Source organism: Engystomops pustulosus, chromosome 4 (assembly GCF_040894005.1).
Source record: "Engystomops pustulosus chromosome 4, aEngPut4.maternal, whole genome shotgun sequence".
NCBI classification, from domain to species: domain Eukaryota; kingdom Metazoa; phylum Chordata; class Amphibia; order Anura; family Leptodactylidae; genus Engystomops; species Engystomops pustulosus.
The window spans coordinates 4,824,727-4,848,351 of record NC_092414.1 but is presented as its reverse complement, the minus strand read 5'-3'; the positions used below and the strand labels follow the sequence as shown (position 1 = coordinate 4,848,351).

Below are 23,625 nucleotides of genomic sequence, written 5' to 3'. Positions count from 1 at the left end.
TGAAACCTGACCCTGCCCTAGAGGAGCCTGTTTGTATGGATGAGGCCTGACCCTGCCCTAGAGGAGCCTGTGTGTATAGATGAGACCTGACCCTGCCCTAGAGCAGCCTGTGTGTATAGATGAGACCTGACCCTGCCCTAGAGCAGCCTGTGTGTATAGATGAGACCTGACCCTGCCCTAGAGGAGCCTGTGTGTATAGATGAGACCTGACCCTGCCCTAGAGGAGCCTGTGTGTATAGATGAGACCTGACCCTGCCCTAGAGGAGCCTGTGTGTATAGATGAGACCTGACCCTGCCCTAGAGGAGCCTGTGTGTATAGATGAGACATTACCCTGCCCTAGAGGAGCCTGTGTGTATCGATGAGACCTGACCCTGCTCTAGAGGAGCCTGTGTGTATAGATGAGTCCTGACCCTGCCCTAGAGGAGCTGTGTGTATAGATGAGACCTGACCCTGCCCTAGAGGAGCCTGTGTGTATAGATGAGACCGGTCCCTGCCCTAGAGCAGCCTGTGTTTATAGATGAGGCCTGACCCTGCCCTAGAGGAGCCTGTATGTATAGATGAGGCCTGACCCTGCCCTAGAGGAGCCTGTGTGTATAGATGAGACCTGACCCTGCCCTAGAGCAGCCTGTGTGTATAGATGAGACCTGACCCTGCCCTAGAGCAGCCTGTGTGTATAGATGAGACCTGACCCTGCCCTAGAGGAGCCTGTGTGTATAGATGAGACCTGACCCTGCCCTAGAGGAGCCTGTGTGTATAGATGAGACCTGACCCTGCCCTAGAGGAGCCTGTGTGTATAGATGAGACCTGACCCTGCCCTAGAGGAGCCTGTGTGTATAGATGAGACATTACCCTGCCCTAGAGGAGCCTGTGTGTATCGATGAGACCTGACCCTGCTCTAGAGGAGCCTGTGTGTATAGATGAGTCCTGACCCTGCCCTAGAGGAGCTGTGTGTATAGATGAGACCTGACCCTGCCCTAGAGGAGCCTGTGTGTATAGATGAGACCGGTCCCTGCCCTAGAGCAGCCTGTGTTTATAGATGAGGCCTGACCCTGCCCTAGAGGAGCCTGTATGTATAGATGAGACCTGACCCTGCCCTAGAGGAGCCTGTGTGTATAGATGAGACCTGGCCCTGCCCTAGAGGAGCCTGTGTGTATAGATGAGACCTGACCCTGCCCTAGATGACCCTGTGTGTATCTATGAGACGTGACCCTGCCCTAGAGCAGCCTGTGTGTATAGATGAGACCTGACCCTGCCCTAGAGGAGCCTGTGTGTATAGATGAGACCTGACCCTGCCCTAGAGGAGCTGTGTGTATAGATGAGACCTGACCCTGCCCTAGAGGAGCCTGTGTGTATGGATGAGGCCTGAGCCTGTGTGTATGGATGAGGCCTGACCCTGCCCTAGAGGAGCCTGTGTGTATACATGAGACCTGACCCTGCCCTAGAGGAGCCTGTTTGTATGGATGAGGCCTGACCCTGCCCTAGAGGAGCCTGTGTGTATAGATGAGACCTGACCCTGCCGTAGAGGAGCCTGTGTGTATCGATGAGACCTGACCCTGCCCTAGAGGAGCCTGTGTGTATAGATGAGACCTGACCCTGCCCTAGAGCAGCCTGTGTGTATAGATGAGACCTGACCCTGCCCTAGAGCAGCCTGTGTGTATAGATGAGACCTGACCCTGCCCTAGAGGAGCTGTGTGTATAGATGAGACCTGACCCTGTCCTAGAGGAGCCTGTGTGTATAGATGAGACCTGACCCTGCCGTAGAGGAGCCTGTGTGTATCGATGAGACCTGACCCTGCCGTAGAGGAGCCTGTGTGTATCGATGAGACCTGACCCTGCCCTAGAGGAGCCTGTGTGTATAGATGAGACTTGACCCTGCCCTAGAGGAGCCTGTGTGTATAGATGAGACCTGACCCTGCCCTAGAGGAGCCTGTGTGTATAGATGAGACCTGACCCTGCCCTAGAGGAGCCTGTGTGTATAGATGAGACCTGGCCCTGCCCTAGAGGAGCCTGTGTGTATAGATGAGACCTGACCCTGCCCTAGATGACCCTGTGTGTATCTATGAGACCTGACCCTGCCCTAGATGACCCTGTGTGTATCTATGAGACCTGACCCTGCCCTAGAGGAGCCTGTGTGTATCGATGAGACCTGACCCTGCCCTAGAGGAGCCTGTGTGTATAGATGAGACCTGACCCTGCCCTAGAGGAGCCTGTGTGTATAGATGAGACCTGACCCTGCCCTAGAGGAGCCTGTGTGTATAGATGAGACCTGACCCTGCCCTAGAGGAGCCTGTGTGTATAGATGAGACCTGACCCTGCCCTAGAGGAGCCTGTGTGTATAGATGAGACCTGACCCTGCCCTAGATGACCCTGTGTGCATCGATGAGACCTGACCCTGCCCTAGAGGATCCTGTGTGTATGGATGAGACCTGACCCTGCCCTATAGGAGCCTGTGTGTATAGATGAGACCTGACCCTGCCATAGAGGAGCTGGTGTGTATCAATGAGACCTGACTCTGCCCTAGAGGATCCTGTGTGTATAGATGAGACCGGTCCCTGCCCTAGAGGAGCCTGTGTGTATAGATGAGACCTGACCCTGCCCTAGAGGAGCCTGTGTGTATAGATGAGACCTGACCCTGCCATAGAGGAGCTGGTGTGTATCAATGAGACCTGACTCTGCCCTAGAGGATCCTGTGTGTATAGATGAGACCGGTCCCTGCCCTAGAGGAGCCTGTGTGTATAGATGAGACCTGACCCTGCTCTAGAGGAGCCTGTGTGTATAGATGAGACCTGACCCTGCCCTAGAGGAGCCTGTGTGTATAGATGAGACCTGACCCTGCCCTAGAGGAGCCTGTGTGTATAGATGAGACCTGACCCTGCCCTAGAGGAGCCTGTGTGTATAGATGAGACCTGACCCTGCCCTAGAGGAGCCTGTGTGTATAGATGAGACCTGACCCTGCCCTAGAGGATTCTGTGTGTATAGATGAGGCCTGACCCTGCCCTAGAGGAGCCTGTGTGTATAGATGAGACCTGACCCTGCCCTAGAGGAGCCTGTGTGTATAGATGAGACCTGACCCTGCCCTAGAGGAGCCTGTGTGTATAGATGAGACCTGACCCTGCCCTAGAGGAGCCTGTGTGTATAGATGAGACCTGACCCTGCCCTAGAGGAGCCTGTGTGTATAGATGAGACCTGACCCTGCCCTAGAGGAGCCTGTGTGTATAGATGAGACCTGACCCTGCCCTAGAGGAGCCTGTGTGTATGGATGAGACCTGACCCTGCCCTAGAGGAGCCTGTGTGTATGGATGAGACCTGACCCTGCCCTAGAGGAGCCTGTGTGTATGGATGAGACCTGACCCCGCCCTAGAGGAGCTTAGGTAATATATAAGACCTGACCCCAGTGTAGCCCTCACAGTGGATCCCTTATTGTGTGTCGGTGGTAACTGTTGTGGTGTCATTGTATTCTGGGCCAGAGGTTCTGGAGGCTCCATGTTACTGTGCGCTATTATTATCTGCTGTCAGTTTTCTCAATCCTATAACTTTACTTGGTGGAACATGTGAGGGTGTGATGCTCTGCAGGCTGCCCTCAATGCCCCATTCGTGACTGCAGAGCGTTGCTCCTCTTTCACTGTCTCTTGTGTGTGAAGTGATGTGCAGCCGCTCGCAGAGCGATGTCCCCGGGGGCCGGAGGCTATTACTGGCTATTTACCAACACGACGCTGACGATGCTTCGTAATTAGTGTTCTATGTGCTGCGCCAGGGGAGCCCCGGGGTGAGGAGCCGCAACATGGGGCCCCGGGGTCAGGAACCGCAACATACACCCCCAAATACCGCCTCCTGTGTGTAACTAGTGCTGTGACATCTACAGACCTCTGCCATTTACTGCCATGAACAGCCCCGCCCCCTGCCTGTGTATCCTGTGTGAGAGGTAGTCACAGCCCCGCCCCCTGCCTGTGTATCCTGTGTGAGAGGTAGTCACAGCCCCGCCCCCTGCCTGTATATCCTGTGTGAGAGGTAGTCACAGCCCCGCCCCCTGCCTGTATATCCTGTGTGAGAGGAAGTCACAGCCCCGCCCCCTGCCTGTATATCCTGTGTGAGAGGTAGTCACAGCCCCGCCCCCTGCCTGTATATCCTGTGTGAGAGGTAGTCACAGCCCCGCCCCCTGCCTGTGTATCCTGTGTGAGGTGGTCACAGCCCCGCCCCCTGCCTGTATATCCTGTGTGAGAGGTAGTCACAGCCCCGCCCCCTGCCTGTATATCCTGTGTGATAGTAGTCACAGCCCCGCCCCCCGCCTGTATATCCTGTATGAGAGGTAGTCACAGCCCCGCCCCCTGCCTGTATATCCTGTGTGATGCCCCGCCCCCTGCCTGTATATCCTGTGTTTTGTCCCGCCCCCTGCCTGTATATCCTGTGTGATGCCCCGCCCCCTGCCTGTATATCCTGTGTGATGCCCCGCCCCCTGCCTGTATATCCTGTGTGATGCCCCGCCACCTGCCTGTATATCCTGTGTGAGAGGTAGTCACAGCCCCGCCCCCTGCCTGTATATCCTGTGTGAGGGGTAGTCACAGCCCCGCCCCCTGCCTGTATATCCTGTGTGAGAGGTAGTCACAGCCCCGCCCCCTGCCTGTATATCCTGTGTGAGAGGTAGTCACAGCCCCGCCCCCTGCCTGTATATCCTGTGTGAGAGGTAGTCACAGCCCCGCCCCCTGCCTGTATATCCTGTGTGAGGGGTAGTCACAGCCCCGCCCCCTGCCTGTATATCCTGTGTGAGAGGTAGTCACAGCCCCGCCCCCTGCCTGTATATCCTGTGTGAGAGGTAGTCACAGCCCCGCCCCCTGCCTGTATATCCTGTGTGAGAGGTAGTCACAGCCCCGCCCCCTGCGGATGACATCACACATACTTCTACCCTTATTTGTTCTGTAATCTGTGTTACATGCAGCGGCCGCTCTCTGGTTACTATTCACTGCTGTGTCTGCTCCGAGTGATTTATTGTATGATACTGCAGAGCTGCACTCACTGTTCTGCTGGAGGAGGCCTCTCACAGGCTTTGCTTTCTATCTGGTACATAGAGGTGAATCCACTGCTGCTCTATAACATCCCAGAGCATCTAGAAATAAGAGAATGAACTGTCATGAGTGTCATAGCACAGGCCCCGCACACAACCGCCATACCACTGACTACCACTATGTGGCAGTATAGCAATATAATACCATGAAATGGCTGATAACAGAGAGTACTGTCCTACTGTTATATGTGAAATAGGAGAAGTAGTACTGTGCACTGTATATATATACAGGAGAAGTAGTACTGTGCACTGTATATACAGGAGAAGTAGTACTGTGCACTGCCCATATATACAGGAGAAGTAGTACTGTGCACTGTATATATATACAGGAGAAGTAGTACTGTGCACTGTATATATATACAGGAGAAGTAGTACTGTGCACTGCCCATATATACAGGAGAAGTAGTACTGTGCACTGTATATATATACAGGAGAAGTAGTACTGTGCACTGTATATATATACAGGAGAAGTAGTACTGTGCACTGTATATACAGGAGAAGTAGTACTGTGCACTGCCCATATATACAGGAGAAGTAGTACTGTGCACTGTATATATACAGGAGAAGTAGTACTGTGCACTGTATATATACAGGAGAAGTAGTACTGTGCACTGTATATATACAGGAGAAGTAGTACTGTGCACTGTATATATACAGGAGAAGTAGTACTGTGCACTGTATATATACAGGAGAAGTAGTACTGTGCACTGTATATATACAGGAGAAGTAGTACTGTGCACTGTATATATACAGGAGAAGTAGTACTGTGCACTGTATATATACAGGAGAAGTAGTACTGTGCACTGTATATATATACAGGAGAAGTAGTACTGTGCACTGTATATATATACAGGAGAAGTAGTACTGTGCACTGTATATATATACAGGAGAAGTAGTACTGTGCACTGTATATATATACAGGAGAAGTAGTACTGTGCACTGTATATATATACAGGAGAAGCAGTACTGTGCACTGTGTATATATACAGGAGAAGTAGTACTGTGCACTGTATATATATACAGGAGAAGTAGTACTGTGCACTGTATATATATACAGGAGAAGTAGTACTGTGCACTGTATATATATACAGGAGAAGTAGTACTGTGCACTGTATATATATACAGGAGAAGTAGTACTGTGCACTGTATATATATACAGGAGAAGTAGTACAGTGCACTGTATATATATACAGGAGAAGTAGTACAGTGCACTGTATATATATACAGGAGAAGTAGTACTGTGCACTGTATATATATACAGGAGAAGTAGTACTGTGCACTGTATATATATACAGGAGAAGCAGTACTGTGCACTGTATATATATACAGGAGAAGCAGTACTGTGCACTGTATATATACAGGAGAAGTAGTACTGTGCACTGTATATATACAGGAGAAGTATTACTGTGCACTGTCTATATATATATATACAGGAGAAGTAGTACTGTGCACTGTATATATATACAGGAGAAGTAGTACTATGCACTGTATATATATACAGGAGAAGTAGTACTGTGCACTGTATATATATACAGGAGAAGTAGTACTGTGCACTGTATATATACAGGAGAAGTAGTACTGTGCACTGTATATATATACAGGAGAAGTAGTACTGTGCACTGTATATATATACAGGAGAAGTAGTACTGTGCACTGTATATATATACAGGAGAAGTAGTACTGTGCACTGTATATATATATACAGGAGAAGTAGTACTGTGCACTGTATATATATATACAGGAGAAGTAGTACTGTGCACTGTATATATATATACAGGAGAAGTAGTACTGTGCACTGTATATATATACAGGAGAAGTAGTACTGTGCACTGTATATATACAGGAGAAGTAGTACTGTGCACTGTATCTATACAGGAGAAGTAGTACTGTGCACTGTATATATACAGGAGAAGAAGTACTGTGCACTGTATATATATACAGGAGAAGTAGTACTGTGCACTGTATATATATACAGGAGAAGTAGTACTGTGCACTGTATATATATACAGGAGAAGTAGTACTGTGCACTGTATATATATACAGGAGAAGTAGTACTGTGCACTGTATATATATATACAGGAGAAGTAGTACTGTGCACTGTATATATACAGGAGAAGTAGTACTGTGCACTGTATATATACAGGAGAAGTAGTACTGTGCACTGTATATACACAGGAGAAGTAGTACTGTGCACTGTATATATATACAGGAGAAGTAGTACTGTGCACTGTATATACACAGGAGAAGTAGTACTGTGCACTGTATATATATACAGGAGAAGTAGTACTGTGCACTGTATATATATACAGGAGAAGTAGTACTGTGCACTGTATATATATACAGGAGAAGTAGTACTGTGCACTGTATATATATACAGGAGAAGTAGTACTGTGCACTGTATATATATACAGGAGAAGTAGTACTGTGCACTGTATATATACAAGAGAAGTAGTACTGTGCACTGTATATATATACAGGAGAAGTAGTACTGTGCACTGTATATATACAGGAGAAGTAGTACTGTGCACTGTATATACAGGAGAAGTAGTACTGTGCACTGTATATATATATATATATATATATACAGGAGAAGTAGTACTGTGCACTGTATATATACAGGAGAAGTAGTACTGTGCACTGTATATATATACAGGAGAAGTAGTACTGTGCACTGCCCATATATACAGGAGAAGTAGTACTGTGCACTGTATATATACAGGAGAAGTAGTACTGTGCTCTGTATATATACAGGAGAAGTAGTACTGTGCACTGTATATATACAGGAGAAGTAGTACTGTGCACTGTATATATACAGGAGAAGTAGTACTGTGCACTGTATATATACAGGAGAAGTAGTACTGTGCACTGTATATATATACAGGAGAAGTAGTACTGTGCACTGTATATATACAGGAGAAGTAGTACTGTGCACTGTATATATATACAGGAGAAGTAGTACTGTGCACTGTATATATATACAGGAGAAGTAGTACTGTGCACTGTATATATATACAGGAGAAGTAGTACTGTGCACTGTATATATATACAGGAGAAGTAGTACTGTGCACTGTATATATATACAGGAGAAGTAGTACTGTGCACTGTATATATACAGGAGAAGTAGTACTGTGCACTGTATATATATACAGGAGAAGTAGTACTGTGCACTGTTTATATATACAGGAGAAGTAGTACTGTGCACTGTATATATACAGAAGAAGTAGTACTGTGCACTGTATATATATACAGGAGAAGTAGTACTGTGCACTGTATATATACAGGAGAAGTAGTACTGTGCACTGTATATATACAGGAGAAGTAGTACTGTGCACTGTATTTATATACAGGAGAAGTAGTACTGTGCACTGTATATATATACAGGAGAAGTAGTACTGTGCACTGTATATATATACAGGAGAAGTAGTACTGTGCACTGTATATATATATACAGGAGAAGTAGGACAGTGCACTGTATATATATATACAGGAGAAGTAGGACAGTGCACTGTATATATATATATATATATATATACAGGAGAAGTAGTACTGTGCACTGTATATATATACAGGAGAAGTAGTACTGTGCACTGTATATATACAGGAGAAGTAGTACTGTGCACTGTATATATACAGGAGAAGTAGTACTGTGCACTGTATATATATATACAGGAGAAGTAGTACTGTGCACTGTATATACATACAGGAGAAGTAGTACTGTGCACTGTATATATACAGGAGAAGTAGTACTGTGCACTGTATATATACAGGAGAAGTAGTACTGTGCACTGTATATATATATACAGGAGAAGTAGTACTGTGCACTGTGTATATATATATATATATATATACAGGAGAAGTAGTACTGTGCACTGTATATATATACAGGAGAAGTAGTACTGTGCACTGTATGTATACAGGAGAAGTAGTACTGTGCACTGTATATATACAGGAGAAGTAGTACTGTGCACTGTATATATATACAGGAGAAGTAGTACTGTGCACTGTATATATATACAGGAGAAGTAGTACTGTGCACTGTATATATACAGGAGAAGTAGTACTGTGCACTGTATATATACAGGAGAAGTAGTACTGTGCACTGTATATATATACAGGAGAAGTAGTACTGTGCACTGTATATATATACAGGAGAAGTAGTACTGTGCACTGTATATATATATACAGGAGAAGTAGTACTGTGCACTGTATATATATATACAGGAGAAGTAGTACTGTGCACTGTATATATATATACAGGAGAAGTAGTACTGTGCACTGTATATATATATACAGAATAAGTAGTACTGTGCACTGTATATATATATACAGAAGAAGTAGTACTGTGCACTGTATATATATACAGGAGAAGTAGTACTGTGCACTGTATATATATACAGGAGAAGTAGTACTGTGCACTGTATATATACAGGAGAAGTAGTACTGTGCACTGTATATATACAGGAGAAGTAGTACTGTGCACTATATATATACAGGAGAAGTAGTACTGTGCACTATATATATACAGGAGAGGTAGTACTGTGCACTGTATATATACAGGAGAAGTAGTACTGTGCACTGTATATATACAGGAGAAGTAGTACTGTGCACTGTATATATACAGGAGAAGTAGTACTGTGCACTGTATATATACAGGAGAAGTAGTACTGTGCACTGTATATATACAGGAGAAGTAGTACTGTGCACTGTATATATACAGGAGAAGTAGTACTGTGCACTGTATATATACAGGAGAAGTAGTACTGTGCACTGTATATATACAGGAGAAGTAGTACTGTGCACTGTATATATACACAGGAGAAGTAGTACTGTGCACTGTATATATATACAGGAGAAGTAGTACTGTGCACTGTATATATATACAGGAGAAGTAGTACTGTGCACTGTATATATATACAGGAGAAGTAGTACTGTGCACTGTATATATATACAGGAGAAGTAGTACTGTGCACTGTATATATATACAGGAGAAGTAGTACTGTGCACTGTATATATATATACAGGAGAAGTAGTACTGTGCACTGTATATATATATACAGGAGAAGTAGTACTGTGCACTGTATATATATACAGGAGAAGTAGTACTGTGCACTGTATATATACAGGAGAAGTAGTACTGTGCACTGTATATATACAGGAGAAGTAGTACTGTGCACTGTATATATATACAGGAGAAGTAGTACTGTGCACTGTATATATATATACAGGAGAAGTAGTACTGTGCACTGTATATATACAGGAGAAGTAGTACTGTGCACTGTATATATACAGGAGAAGTAGTACTGTGCACTGTATATATACAGGAGAAGTAGTACTGTGCACTGTATATATATACAGGAGAAGTAGTACTGTGCACTGTGTATATACAGGAGAAGTAGTACTGTGCACTGTATATATATACAGGAGAAGTAGTACTGTGCACTGTATATATATACAGGAGAAGTAGTACTGTGCACTGTATATATACAGGAGAAGTAGTACTGTGCACTATATATATATATATATATATATATATATATATATATATATATATAGGAGAAGTAGTACTGTGCACTGTATATATACAGGAGAAGTAGTACTGTGCACTGTATATATACAGGAGAAGTAGTACTGTGCACTGTATATATACAGGAGAAGTAGTACTGTGCACTGTATATATACAGGAGAAGTAGTACTGTGCACTGTATATATACAGGAGAAGTAGTACTGTGCACTGTATATATACAGGAGAAGTAGTACTGTGCACTGTATATATACAGGAGAAGTAGTACTGTGCACTGTATATATACAGGAGAAGTAGTACTGTGCACTGTATATATACAGGAGAAGTAGTACTGTGCACTGTATATATACAGGAGAAGTAGTACTGTGCACTGTATATATATATACAGGAGAAGTAGTACTGTGCACTGTATATATATATACAGGAGAAGTAGTACTGTGCACTGTATATATACAGGAGAAGTAGTACTGTGCACTGTATATATATACAGGAGAAGTAGTACTGTGCACTGTATATATATACAGGAGAAGTAGTACTGTGCACTGTATATATACAGGAGAAGTAGTACTGTGCCCTGTGTATATATACAGGAGAAGTAGTACTGTGCACTGTATATATATACAGGAGAAGTAGTACTGTGCACTGTCCATATAGAATAATTTTAGTGTTTTCTGTGTGTAGTGTTATGTATTGGGGGTCTTCTGAGGGTCTCTGGTCCCACTGCCTTTGTGCGGTTCTGATCCGCGTGTCTTGGTGCACGTGCGGGTGGATTTTATGTACATGCACTTTACGTTGGCCCAGGGGAATCCGACCTAATGGATAGCGTGGGGCTGTTCTCTCCGCTCGGTGACCCATCATACAAACCGGATGAGACAGTGCGATGAGCTGCAGGGGCCTCCCCTCCCCCGATCTCTATATGGCGGTCGGGGGCTCTTGTTCTGATGAATTGAGTCACAAATTCTTTAGAAACGTCCTTTATTCTTGATACAAGGAGCAGAAAATGCAACAAAATGCAGTACCCTGCGGGGTGTACCGTGCGGAGCGCATTGGGGGTGGGGGTGCGTTCAGCTAGCGGGAGATGCATTCTGGGAAGTGCGGGCACTGTGTAGTCAGCTGACGGTGGAGCAGAACTATGAGCGCAGCTCTGCAGATTCACATAGGTCATAGGTGATAGAGGTCGTATGTTGTCAATGATGCCGTATCGGGTTGTACTGCGCCTTTAAGACATGACAGTCTCTGCTCTCGGTCCATCACATAAATCCGGGCCGTGACATTTCCGCGTTGCGCTGCCGCCATCAGCTTCAATCAGTTTTGCATTGCTCTGACGCCCAAGCGCCGGCCGCTGCCGAGACTGAAATTAAAATCAGGGGAGCAGTGAAGCGGCGAAGGCGGCGGCTCCTCCACCTTGTAAAATGAAGACGTTGCCTCGTAAATAATCAGATTCTCGTGAAGACGTTGCGAATCTCATCTGTCCATGAAGCCGTTATCAATGTCGGTAGACTAGATGCGGATTTAAAGGGACGGTTGCTCCGAATTGTTTTGTCATTTGTATCAGACGCCGGCGGTCCGATTGGGGGCAGATCTTGTCGTCTGTGATGGACTGCAGGATTTCGTCCTGGTGCCCCCCCCCCATCCCCCTTTCTCCCCCTCCTCAAGGGGGTCTTTGTTGTAGAAACAATACTCAGCCTTTTCTGTGTTGTGTCCCTAGAGGATAGGAAATCGGATTGGGGACGGCAATCCTCTCACCTGCCACCTGTCGCAGCTGGTAATGTAATATCCCCCAGAAAACGGCGCGGCTGGAAATGGCCTCCGCTGTAATAAGAGAGGACGCCAGGGCTGGCAGCACGAGGGTTAATCATCTCGATGTAATTATATAGGGTAGCGGTCTGAAAAACGGTCACCGCCATCTTGTGTGTTTTATCAAACCAAAAAGTTGTGGTTTTTACCTCAGTTAAATGTAAAATCGCATTTGGCGTCAGCATTGTGGGGTTGTGAGGGTGCCCCTTGGTTGCTTGGTTGTAGGCTCTGAATATGAGGTCACAGTGATTATACATTGGGGGTTATACTGTCCCTTGTGTTATGGTGGACTTGCTAAGATTTAGGGATTTTAATAATTTTCAACCGCTAAATGTGGAGGAGCATAGCAACCAATCAGAGCCCACGTTTCATTTGTGCAGTGAAGGTTATTCAGTCAATGCTGTCCTATGATAGGGCACTAAAGACCAATCAGAATTCAGCTTTAACATCCAATTGGCATCAGTCATGTATTCTTATAGTGCTGGTTAGTAAATGTAAGCTGATTCCTGATTGGTTGCTGTGGAGTGTAGTTAGATAATGTTATGATTCTCATAGCAACCGGCCAAAACTTAGGCCTTTAGGCCTTGCTACGGTTCCTGCTGATAAATTTGACAGAAATGTTGGGCACTTTGCTCATTTTAAGGCCTCTTCATGACCGTTTTTTGTAATCACAGAGTTCTGACTTAAAATATAGAAATATTTGAAGCTAATTTCACATAAACTTGCAGTAAAGCATAAAAAAATGTCCGATTAGTGATGTATATGGCAATTTTCTATGAGATTCTGGCACATTACCCCCAAGCGTTCGCTTCCGTAGAATTTCGTTCATGTCTCCTGTGAAATATGCTGAGGTTTGGTGGATTCCTTGTCAGGATTTTCTTCCCAGCTCAAGGTGACGCTGCACTCGCTGTTTCTGCGGATGCGGCCTCCGGGGGGATTGCGGTCTCCAGGAAACGCCATGAATGAATATCAATGACATCTTCTCCTGCGCGTTAGCCCTGAAGTCTCTGAGCAATTCCCAAAAATAGTGAAAAGCTCAGATGTTCACAAATGGTATAGTGGCGGCTGTGGCGTACAGCTGTTCTGGTGGATATATCCCAGGAATGTAGACTATACAGATGGGGGGACACCTGCTGCACCCACAGAATATCCCACATTCACTGGTCTAAAATTAACAACTTTATGTCGTCCGGAATACAGACCCATGGGATGGAGAGACACCCGTGGATATAATATCTAAATACGACCATATATGATAATAATAATCTTTATTTATTTAGCGCCATCAAATTGCGTAGCTTTACATATGGGACGTATACAAATATAATATTACATTACACGGTACAAATAGTCATATGGAACATTAGGAGTGAGGGCCCTGATCACAAGAGCTTACAGTCTATGAGGATGAGGGCGACACGAGCTTACAGTCTATGAGGATGAGGGTGTGACACACGAGCTTACAGTCTATGAGGATGAGAGGGGGGACACAAGAGCTTACAGTCTATGAGGATGAGAGGGGGGACACAAGAGCTTACAGTCTATGAGGATGAGGGTGTGACACAAGAGCTTACAGTCTATGACAGTGATGGCAAACCTTTTAGACACCGAGTGCCCAAACTTCAACCAAAATCCACATATTTTTCGCAAAGTGCCAATGCGACAATTTAAGCAGTAACTTATTTCTCCCTGCTCTTTCACAGGTATAAATTGTATAGGCACCTGAGGACACCAATACAGAAAGAAGGAGAAGAAGTTTGGATTATCATTGCAGCTTCCTTCTAGGGTCCTGGGCTGACTGGGACTGCAAGAGGTCTTGAGTCCTGTTTGGCAAACTCTACCCTAGAGTGATGGCATGGGTGCCCATATAGAGGTCTCTGAGTGCCACCTCTGGCATCCGTGCCATAGGTTCGCCACCACTGGTCTATGAGGATGAGGGGTGACACAAGAGCTTACAGTCTATGAGGATGAGGGTGTGACACAAGAGCTTACAGTCTATGAGGATGAGGGGGGGACACAAGAGCTTACAGTCTATGAGGATGAGGGGGGGACACAAGAGCTTACAGTCTATGAGGATGAGGGGGGGACACAAGAGCATACAGTCTATGAGGATGAGAGGGGGGACACAAGAGCTTACAGTCTATGAGGATGAGGGGGGGACACAAGACCTTACAGTCTATGAGGATGAGGGGGGACACAAGAGCTTACAGACTATGAGGATGAGGGGCGGACATAAGAGCTTACAGTCTATGAGGATAAGGGGGGTGACACAAGAGCTTACAGTCTATGAGGATGAGGGGGTTGACACAAGAGGTAAAAGAACTTGTAGAATGGTCCAGCCATTATCATCCTCGTTATCATGGATCTTGGATGAAGGATGATGAAACTTGGGATATCACATGCTCCTCTATATGACATCCGGCAAAGTATTAGTTATGTGATTGTTATTACCTTACTGATTATTCATCAGATGTATTATGACTATGATTTCTTAATTATAGTATTCATTGTATTTTCTTTTTCTCGCAGTTGTACATTTTGGTCCTCTGTTCCTCAAAGTGAAGGAGAACTCAAACTTAACCAAAACAGTCTCTGAAAACGTCTTTCCAGTAACCATTTCCTCGGAAGAACCGTCTCCTTTGGAAACCACCGCCTTTCAGCTCTCAGACCTAGCACTCTCCATAGAACCTACAGAGACCACTGAGGCCCCCCTACAAGATGATGCTTATGGAATCCCTAGTCTCTCCACCCCAACGTCTTCATTGTTCTCCATCACTGGAGCTAAGCAAGTTGACATATTGACTGATCATCCTGAGTTGTATGACGCCCGCTCTGATGTCATTGAGTCGTCTCCTGTTCCCCTGATAACCGCCGTTGAGGAACCATCTTCACAGTTTCATGGTGTTGAGGAGGAAACCATGACTGTTCCACTGCTGGAGTCTTTCAGTACCATCAGCCAAATGTCACGGACTACAGAAACGTTCCAATTGTCCAGTGACCATGGAGATGTTGCCACCCCAAGTCTTAGCATTGAGAGCACTAAATCTGAACAGGTCTCTACAAGTTCTTACACTGAGTCTTTAATAGAAGGTTCAGTGGTGGCATCTAGTATATCGGAGACCTCTCCCACTCGCTGGCCAGAGACCTCTCCCACTCGCTGGCCAGAGACCTCTCCCACTCGCTGGCCGGAGACCTCTCCCACTCGCTGGCCGGAGACCTCTCCCACTCGCTGGCCGGAGACCTCTCCCACTCGCTGGCCAGAGACCTCTCCCACTCGCTGGCCAGAGACCTCTCCCACTCGCTGGCCAGAGACCTCTCCCACTCGCTGGCCAGAGACCTCTCCCACTCGCTGGCCAGAGACCTCTCCCACTCGCTGGCCAGAGACCTCTCCCACTCGCTGGCCAGAGACCTCTCCCACTCGCTGGCCAGAGACCTCTCCCACTCGCTGGCCAGAGACCTCTCCCACTCGCTGGCCAGTTACTCCTGTAGATGGTACATCAGAAGACTCTACCCCTCACTGGTCAGTGACCCCTGTAGATATAACACCAGTGATCTCCCCCACTTCCTGGCCAGATAACCCTGAAGATAGCACGCCTGGGACCTCTATGTATAGAACGCTAGAGTCCTCTACCACGCACTGGCCACAAACTTCTATGGAGGCCTCACCCAGTCTCTGGCCAGCTACCCCTGTAGACAGCCCATACATACCAAGTATGACCATCACACAGGAGGCGACCAGATATCCTTTGTATAGTATCTTCTCAAATCTAGGGTTTTTAACTGCGCAGGACTCCACCACCAGACCAACTGAGACTTTACCTCTTACATTTCAACCATACGAGACCTCCTATATTCCAGATGATGCCAAAAGCCCGGTAAAGTCAGTCCCGGAAAGCACTCCAAGTTTACTGCAAAGTTCAGTGCCTTCTGCCATTACTGAGCCATCGTACACCATGACTCCTGAGGTCATGTCTACTCAGTGGTGGTCGGAGGATTATATGGAAACCGTCACCATTAAAACCTCAGACTTTCCTGGAGATGTTCCTCCCGGTGTCATCAGCGCGGTAGAGTCTTCTACGGTAGAAGTTGTTGACTCTGTTTGGTCTTCTCTTCTAATGCCCTCTGTATCTTCGCCTTATGCTGAACCTAAGGGTTCTTCAGTGGATTTCACTGACGTCATTGACTCTTCTGTGACTGAAGTCCTGGTGACCTCCAGGTCCTCTGTGCAGAGTTCAGAGATGGAGATCTCTTCTCTGATGCCTTCACTACTCGTCTCATCTATTCCCGCCTCCATTGATCTTGAGATGACTTTTTCGACAATAGCAATATCCACCCCTTTTCTTCTTGAGAGTTCAGTTTACGAGTCCATGAACACGGCTGAAGCCCCTGCGTTTGTCCCGATTGACTCTGGCATGTACTTCACTCCGACCATGTCACCTCCTGAGGAGTCCATGGAGACATCTCTTGCCGATTCCGCTTACTTTACCAAGAAGCCTGACGTTCTCTTTTCTTCATTGGTAGAAGAAGTTTCCTCCTCAGCATTGTTAGTATCCAGTCATGTCTCTTCATCCCAACCTCAGGACTCCTCCACTTTGATTACAATATCTGAGTCCATATTCAGCAGTTCCTTTTTGGAGATTTACTCTACATCCATGCTGGAAACCATCAGCGTGGAGGCCTGGGACACCTTGAATCCAACTGCACAATCTTCCTTCACTCCACCTTCGAGCGTTCCTTGGACTGATCTCAGCTCATACATCTCATCTGAGTTTCCGGAGATGTTGGAGTCCACCATCATGCCATCGAGCATCCTCTATGCCTCAAGTACTGGTGCTACCTCTCTGCTGCCTTCACCGTGGTCTCCTGCACTGAATGCCACCACGTCTGCCTTGCCCAGCTCTTCCTTTGATTTTGATCATGCCAGCAGTGCTTTGGTTGAGGAAGTTTTCCCGACCTCTACCTTGGTTCCCATGATGACATTACCCCCCGAGTCCTCACATGCCTCGGGGCTCTATACCTCATTGTTTTCAATTTCGACTATGACGCCCCCAACAGTTAGTTTTACACCTTCCCTCTCCACCCCACCCATCTCCACCATCAGTTTACCATCCACCGGAAGCCTAGAATCTACAATAAACATTGAAACCACATCCATGACCCCAACGTCTACAGTAAACCTGACACTTCCTCCTAGTCCTCAGCCGACCACAAGTCCGGCGTTCCTTCCGACTACTCCAGACGTTCCACCACCCTCTTCCTCACCTCCACCCATCACTGCTGTAGGTACAACCCCCGTGGCAAGTTCTTCCACACCAGTGGCTGTCACCCATAACACAAGAGATACAACCACTCTGAAGGTGACAACAACCAATATCGCAACTCCCCAATCCACGACGGCGACACCGACCTCATCTGGTCCGCTCACCCCTCCATCTGGACTCACTGCTACTACGACTGTGACCACCACTAGGCCGAGCTACGAGTGTGATGTTTCTAATCCAGAACCTTATCTGGTCACTGTTGGTGAGTAGTTGATGATTTGATATATTATACTTTTTCTTCAGAGCTGCAATCACAATTCTGCTGAATGATTTTTTAGAGTTTGCAGATTTTCAATAACGCTTAGGAGCATGTTGTAAACTTGTGGTGTCTCCACCCAGAACTAGGTCTCAGCTCGGGAGAGGTCACACCATGTCCTGAGGTGTGGGGATCATTTAGGTTCTCACCTGTCCAGGGTCCTGCAATATTCATCTTCCTGTTCTCATCCATTTCAGTTCTGTCCCGAGGATCAAGTGTCGAGAACATCACTGAAGTCATCAAGAAAACACTGACCATGAATTTTAGACGATTAGTGGAACTGGAGGTGAGTGATCAAATGTGATGGAGCTGAACAACTGCAGACTAGGGGCCACCAGCAGCAGAATAGTGAGTGCAGCTCTGGAGTACAATACAGGATGTAACTCAGGATCAGTACAGGATAAGTAATGTCATGTATGTACACAGTGACTGCACCAGCAGCAGAATAGTGAGTGCAGCTCTGGGGTATAATACAGGATGTAACTCAGGATCAGTACAGGATAAGTAATGTCATGTATGTACACAGTGACTGCACCAGCAGCAGAATAGCGAGTGCAGCTCTGGGGTATAATACAGGATGTAACTCAGGATCAGTACAGGATAAGTAATGTCATGTATGTACACAGTGACTGCACCAGCAGCAGAATAGTGAGTGCAGCTCTGGAGTATAATACAGGATGTAACTCAGGATCAGTACAGGGTAAGTAATGTCATGTATGTACACAGTGACTGCACCAGCAGCAGAATAGTGAGTGCAGCTCTGGGGTATAATACAGGATGTAACTCAGGATCAGTACAGGATAAGTAATGTCATGTATGTACACAGTGACTGCACCAGCAGCAGAATAGTGAGTGCAGCTCTGGAGTATAATACAGGATGTAACTCAGGATCAGTACAGGATAAGTAATGTCATGTATGTACACAGTGACTGCACCAGCAGCAGAATAGTGAGTGCAGCTCTGGGGTATAATACAGGATGTAACTCAGGATCAGTACAGGATAAGTAATGTCATGTATGTACACAGTGACTGCACCAGCAGCACAATAGTGAGTGCAGCTCTGGGGTATAATACAGGATGTAACTCAGGATCAGTACAGGATAAGTAATGTCATGTATGTACACAGTGACTGCACCAGCAGCAGAATAGTGAGTGCAGCTCTGGGGTATAATACAGGATGTAACTCAGGATCAGTACAGGATAAGTAATGTCATGTATGTACAGTGACTGCACCAGCAGCAGAATAGTGAGTGCAGCTCTGGAGTATAATACAGGATGTAACTCAGGATCAGTACAGGATAAGTAATGTCATGTATGTACACAGTGACTGCACCAGCAGCAGAATAGTGAGTGCAGCTCTGGTGTATAATACAGGATGTAACTCAGGATCAGTACAGGATAAGTAATGTCATGTATGTACACAGTGACTGCACCAGCAGCAGAATAGTGAGTGCAGCTCTGGGGTATAATACAGGATGTAACTCAGGGTCAGTACAGGATAAGTAATGTCATGTATGTACACAGTGACTGCACCAGCAGCAGAATAGTGAGTGCAGCTCTGGGGTATAATACAGGATGTAACTCAGGATCAGTACAGGGTAAGTAATGTCATGTATGTACACAGTGACTGCACCAGCAGCAGAATAGTGAGTGCAGCTCTGGAGTATAATACAGGATGTAACTCAGGATCAGTACAGGGTAAGTAATGTCATGTATGTACACAGTGACTGCACCAGCAGCAGAATAGTGAGTGCAGCTCTGGAGTATAATACAGGATGTAACTCAGGATCAGTACAGGATAAGTAATGTCATGTATGTACACAGTGACTGCACCAGCAGCAGAATAGTGAGTGCAGCTCTGGGGTATAATACAAGATGTAGCTCTCTGTATATTCGCACCTCGCCGCGTCCTCCTCCCGTGTTTTGTGCGTCACATCATGTGGTTTCTATTTGCAGTCTCGGCCCCAGGTCACATCTTCTGATACAGAATAAAATCTTCATGTTATACGTGTTAAACAGCTGAGGGTTCTGTGCAGTGTATCAGTGCAGTCCCGTCCTTGTAGATCACTGGGGGTCCCCGCGTCTCCCCCTCACATATACCGGTATTATTAATCCAGAGACAAATATAGAAGCCGTCAGATACATTATAAATACGATCCTGGACGGCCATTGCTGACCCGTCACAGCAGCACAGAGGGTGTCAGGAGCGTGCAGAGCAGCAGCACAGAGGGTGTCAGGAGCGTACAGAGCAGCAGCACAGAGGGTATCAGGAGCGTGCAGAGCAGCAGCGCAGAGGATGTCAGGAGCGTGCAGAGCAGCAGCACAGAGGGTGTCAGGAGCGTGCAGAGCAGCAGCACAGAGAGTGTCAGGAGCGTGCAGAGCAGCAGCACAGAGGGTGTCAGGAGCGTGCAGAGCAGCAGCGCAGAGGATGTCAGGAGCGTGCAGAGCAGCAGCACAGAGGGTGTCAGGAGCGTGCAGAGCAGCGGCACAGAGGATGTCAGGAGCGTGCAGGGCAGCAGCACAGAGGATGTCAGGAGCGTGCAGAGCAGCAGCACAGAGGATGTCAGGAGCGTGCAGAGCAGCAGCACAGAGGATGTCAGGAGCGTGCAGAGCAGCAGCACAGAGGATGTCAGGAGCGTGCAGAGCAGCAGCACAGAGGATGTCAGGAGCGTGCAGAGCAGCAGCACAAAGGATGTCAGGAGCGTGCAGGGCAGCGGCACAGAGGGTGTCAGGAGCGTGCAGAGCAGCAGCACAGAGGATGTCAGGACGGCTTGTTGCGTGATTGCTGGGAGTCAGGTGAGTTGTGGCGCCCCCTGGGTCTTCTGGTCGTCACAATAGAGACACAAATATAAACCCTGGTCCTCCATCCCAGCAGTAAAAACACGGAGCCTCCGGAGTGAGGATGCAGGAGCCCCCATGTGTCAGCACAGGGCATAGCGCTTCATAATACTGACACCTGCTGGTGGTCACTGGTACTGTACTAATGTAAAGTAAGTGCCCCCCTGACCTGTTCTCCTCCCCCTCGCAGGTCTTCTCCCTGTCGGACAGCTACTCGTTCATGGTGACGTCCGGCCCCGTGGTCTTCACGGCCGTCGCTGTCGCCCACGTCTTGGCTCAGAGCCCCCTGGTCACCGGCAGAGCCCCCCCGATCCTCTCCCTGCAGACTGCGACTACAGGGGTCGATCCGAGGTTCCACGTCCAGACAGGTGAGATGCTCTGCAGCAGTCCGGCCACGGTAAGACTACAACTCCCAGCATTGCCTAAGTCTATGGCTCACATCCATCTCTCCATAGTGCTGCAGTTTGTGCCACAGTCGGTGGACATCAGGCTCTGCACGTTCAGCGAGCGTCTGCAGAAGGGGTTAACGCAGGCCTTGTACGAAGTGCGGAGACTGCGACACGAGAGCGAGAACTTCACCGTCCAGGTAACGATGGAGACCTCCCTGCTTTACACTGCAGCATCGCTCTATAGTCCTCCATGCTTTACACTGCAGCATCGCTCTATAGTCCTCCATGCTTTACACTGCAGCATCGCTCTATAGTCCTCCATGCTTTACACTGTAGCATCGCTCTATAGTCCTCCATGCTTTACACTGCAGCATCGCTCTATAGTCCTCCATGCTTTACACTGCAGCATCGCTCTATAGTCCTCCATGCTGTACACTGCAGCATCGCTCTGTAGTCCTCCATGCTTTACACTGCAGCATCGCTCTATAGTCCTCCCTGCTTTACACTGCAGCATCGCTCTATAGTCCTCCCTGCTTTACACTGTAGCATCGCTCTATAGTCCTCCATGCTTTACACTGTAGCATCGCTCTATAGTCCTCCATGCTTTACACTGCAGCATCGCTCTATAGTCCTCCATGCTTTACACTGCAGCATCGCTCTATAGTCCTCCCTGCTTTACACTGTAGCATCGCTCTATAGTCCTCCATGCTTTACACTGTAGCATCGCTCTATAGTCCTCCATGCTTTACACTGCAGCATCGCTCTATAGTCCTCCATGCTTTACACTGCAGCATCGCTCTATAGTCCTCCATGCTTTACACTGCAGCATCGCTCTATAGTCCTCCATGCTTTACACTGCAGCATCGCTCTATAGTCCTCCATGCCTTACACTGTAGCATCGCTCTATAGTCCTCCATGCTTTACACTGCAGCATCGCTCTATAGTCCTCCATGCTTTACACTGCAGCATCGCTCTATAGTCCTCCATGCCTTACACTGCAGCATCGCTCTGTAGTCCTCCATGCTTTACACTGCAGCATCGCTCTATAGTCCTCCATGCTTTACACTGCAGCATCGCTCTATAGTCCTCCATGCTTTACACTGCAGCATCGCTCTATAGTCCTCCATGCTTTACACTGCAGCATCGCTCTATAGTCCTCCATGCTTTACACTGCAGCATCGCTCTATAGTCCTCCATGCTTTACACTGCAGCATCGCTCTATAGTCCTCCATGCCTTACACTGCAGCATCGCTCTATAGACCTCCATGCTTTACACTGCAGCATCGCTCTATAGTCCTCCATGCTTTACACTGCAGCATCGCTCTATAGCCCTCCATGCTTTACACTGCAGCATCGCTCTATAGTCCTCCATGCTTTACACTGCAGCATCGCTCTATAGTCCTCCATGCCTTACACTGCAGCATCGCTCTATAGTCCTCCATGCTTTACACTGCAGCATCGCTCTATAGTCCTCCATGCTTTACACTGCAGCATCGCTCTATAGTCCTCCATGCTTTACACTGCAGCATCGCTCTATAGTCCTCCATGCTTTACACTGCAGCACCGCTCTATAGTCCTCCATGCTTTACACTGCAGCATCGCTCTATAGTCCTCCATGCTTTACACTGCAGCACCGCTCTATAGTCCTCCATGCTTTACACTGCAGCACCGCTCTATAGTCCTCCATGCTTTACACTGCAGCATCGCTCTGTAGTCCTCCATGCTTTACACTGTAGCACCGCTCTATAGTCCTCCATGCTTTACACTGCAGCATCGCTCTATAGTCCTCCATGCTTTACACTGCAGCATCGCTCTATAGTCCTCCATGCTTTACTCTGCAGCATCGCTCTATAGTCCTCCCTGCTTTACACTGTAGCATCGCTCTATAGTCCTCCATGCTTTACACTGTAGCATCGCTCTATAGTCCTCCATGCTTTACACTGCAGCATCGCTCTATAGTCCTCCATGCTTTACACTGCAGCATCGCTCTATAGTCCTCCATGCTTTACACTGCAGCATCGCTCTATAGTCCTCCATGCTTTACACTGCAGCATCGCTCTATAGTCCTCCATGCTTTACACTGCAGCATCGCTCTATAGTCCTCCCTGCTTTACACTGTAGCATCGCTCTATAGTCCTCCCTGCTTTACACTGCAGCATCGCTCTATAGTCCTCCATGCTTTACACTGCAGCATCGCTCTATAGTCCTCCCTGCTTTACACTGCAGCATCGCTCTATAGTCCTCCATGCTTTACACTGCAGCATCGCTCTATAGTCCTCCCTGCTTTACACTGCAGCATCGCTCTATAGTCCTCCATGCTTTACACTGCAGCATCGCTCTATAGTCCTCCATGCTTTACACTGCAGCATCGCTCTATAGTCCTCCATGCTTTACACTGTAGCATCGCTCTATAGTCCTCCATGCTTTACACTGCAGCATCGCT

At 47.2% G+C, this 23,625-nt stretch overlaps 1 protein-coding gene across 6 annotated transcripts in view; it reads left to right on the top strand.

Annotated features, from left to right (window-relative positions):
• The window catches only part of KIAA1549 (KIAA1549 ortholog), a 71,500-nt gene that overhangs the window by 10,841 nt on the left and 37,034 nt on the right, over window positions 1–23,625 (top strand). For 4 of the 6 annotated variants that reach the window (XM_072144837.1, XM_072144834.1, XM_072144833.1 and 1 more), the window contains exons 2-5: window positions 14,908–17,901; window positions 18,153–18,241; window positions 20,984–21,161; window positions 21,249–21,379. In XM_072144837.1, the coding sequence (XP_072000938.1) occupies window positions 14,908–17,901; window positions 18,153–18,241; window positions 20,984–21,161; window positions 21,249–21,379 (3,392 nt within the window). Of the gene's footprint in view, window positions 1–12,278; window positions 13,271–14,531; window positions 14,811–14,907; window positions 17,902–18,152; window positions 18,242–20,983; window positions 21,162–21,248; window positions 21,380–23,625 lie in introns of those variants that run through there. The other 2 variants (XM_072144836.1, XM_072144835.1) reach the window with 2 other exon arrangements.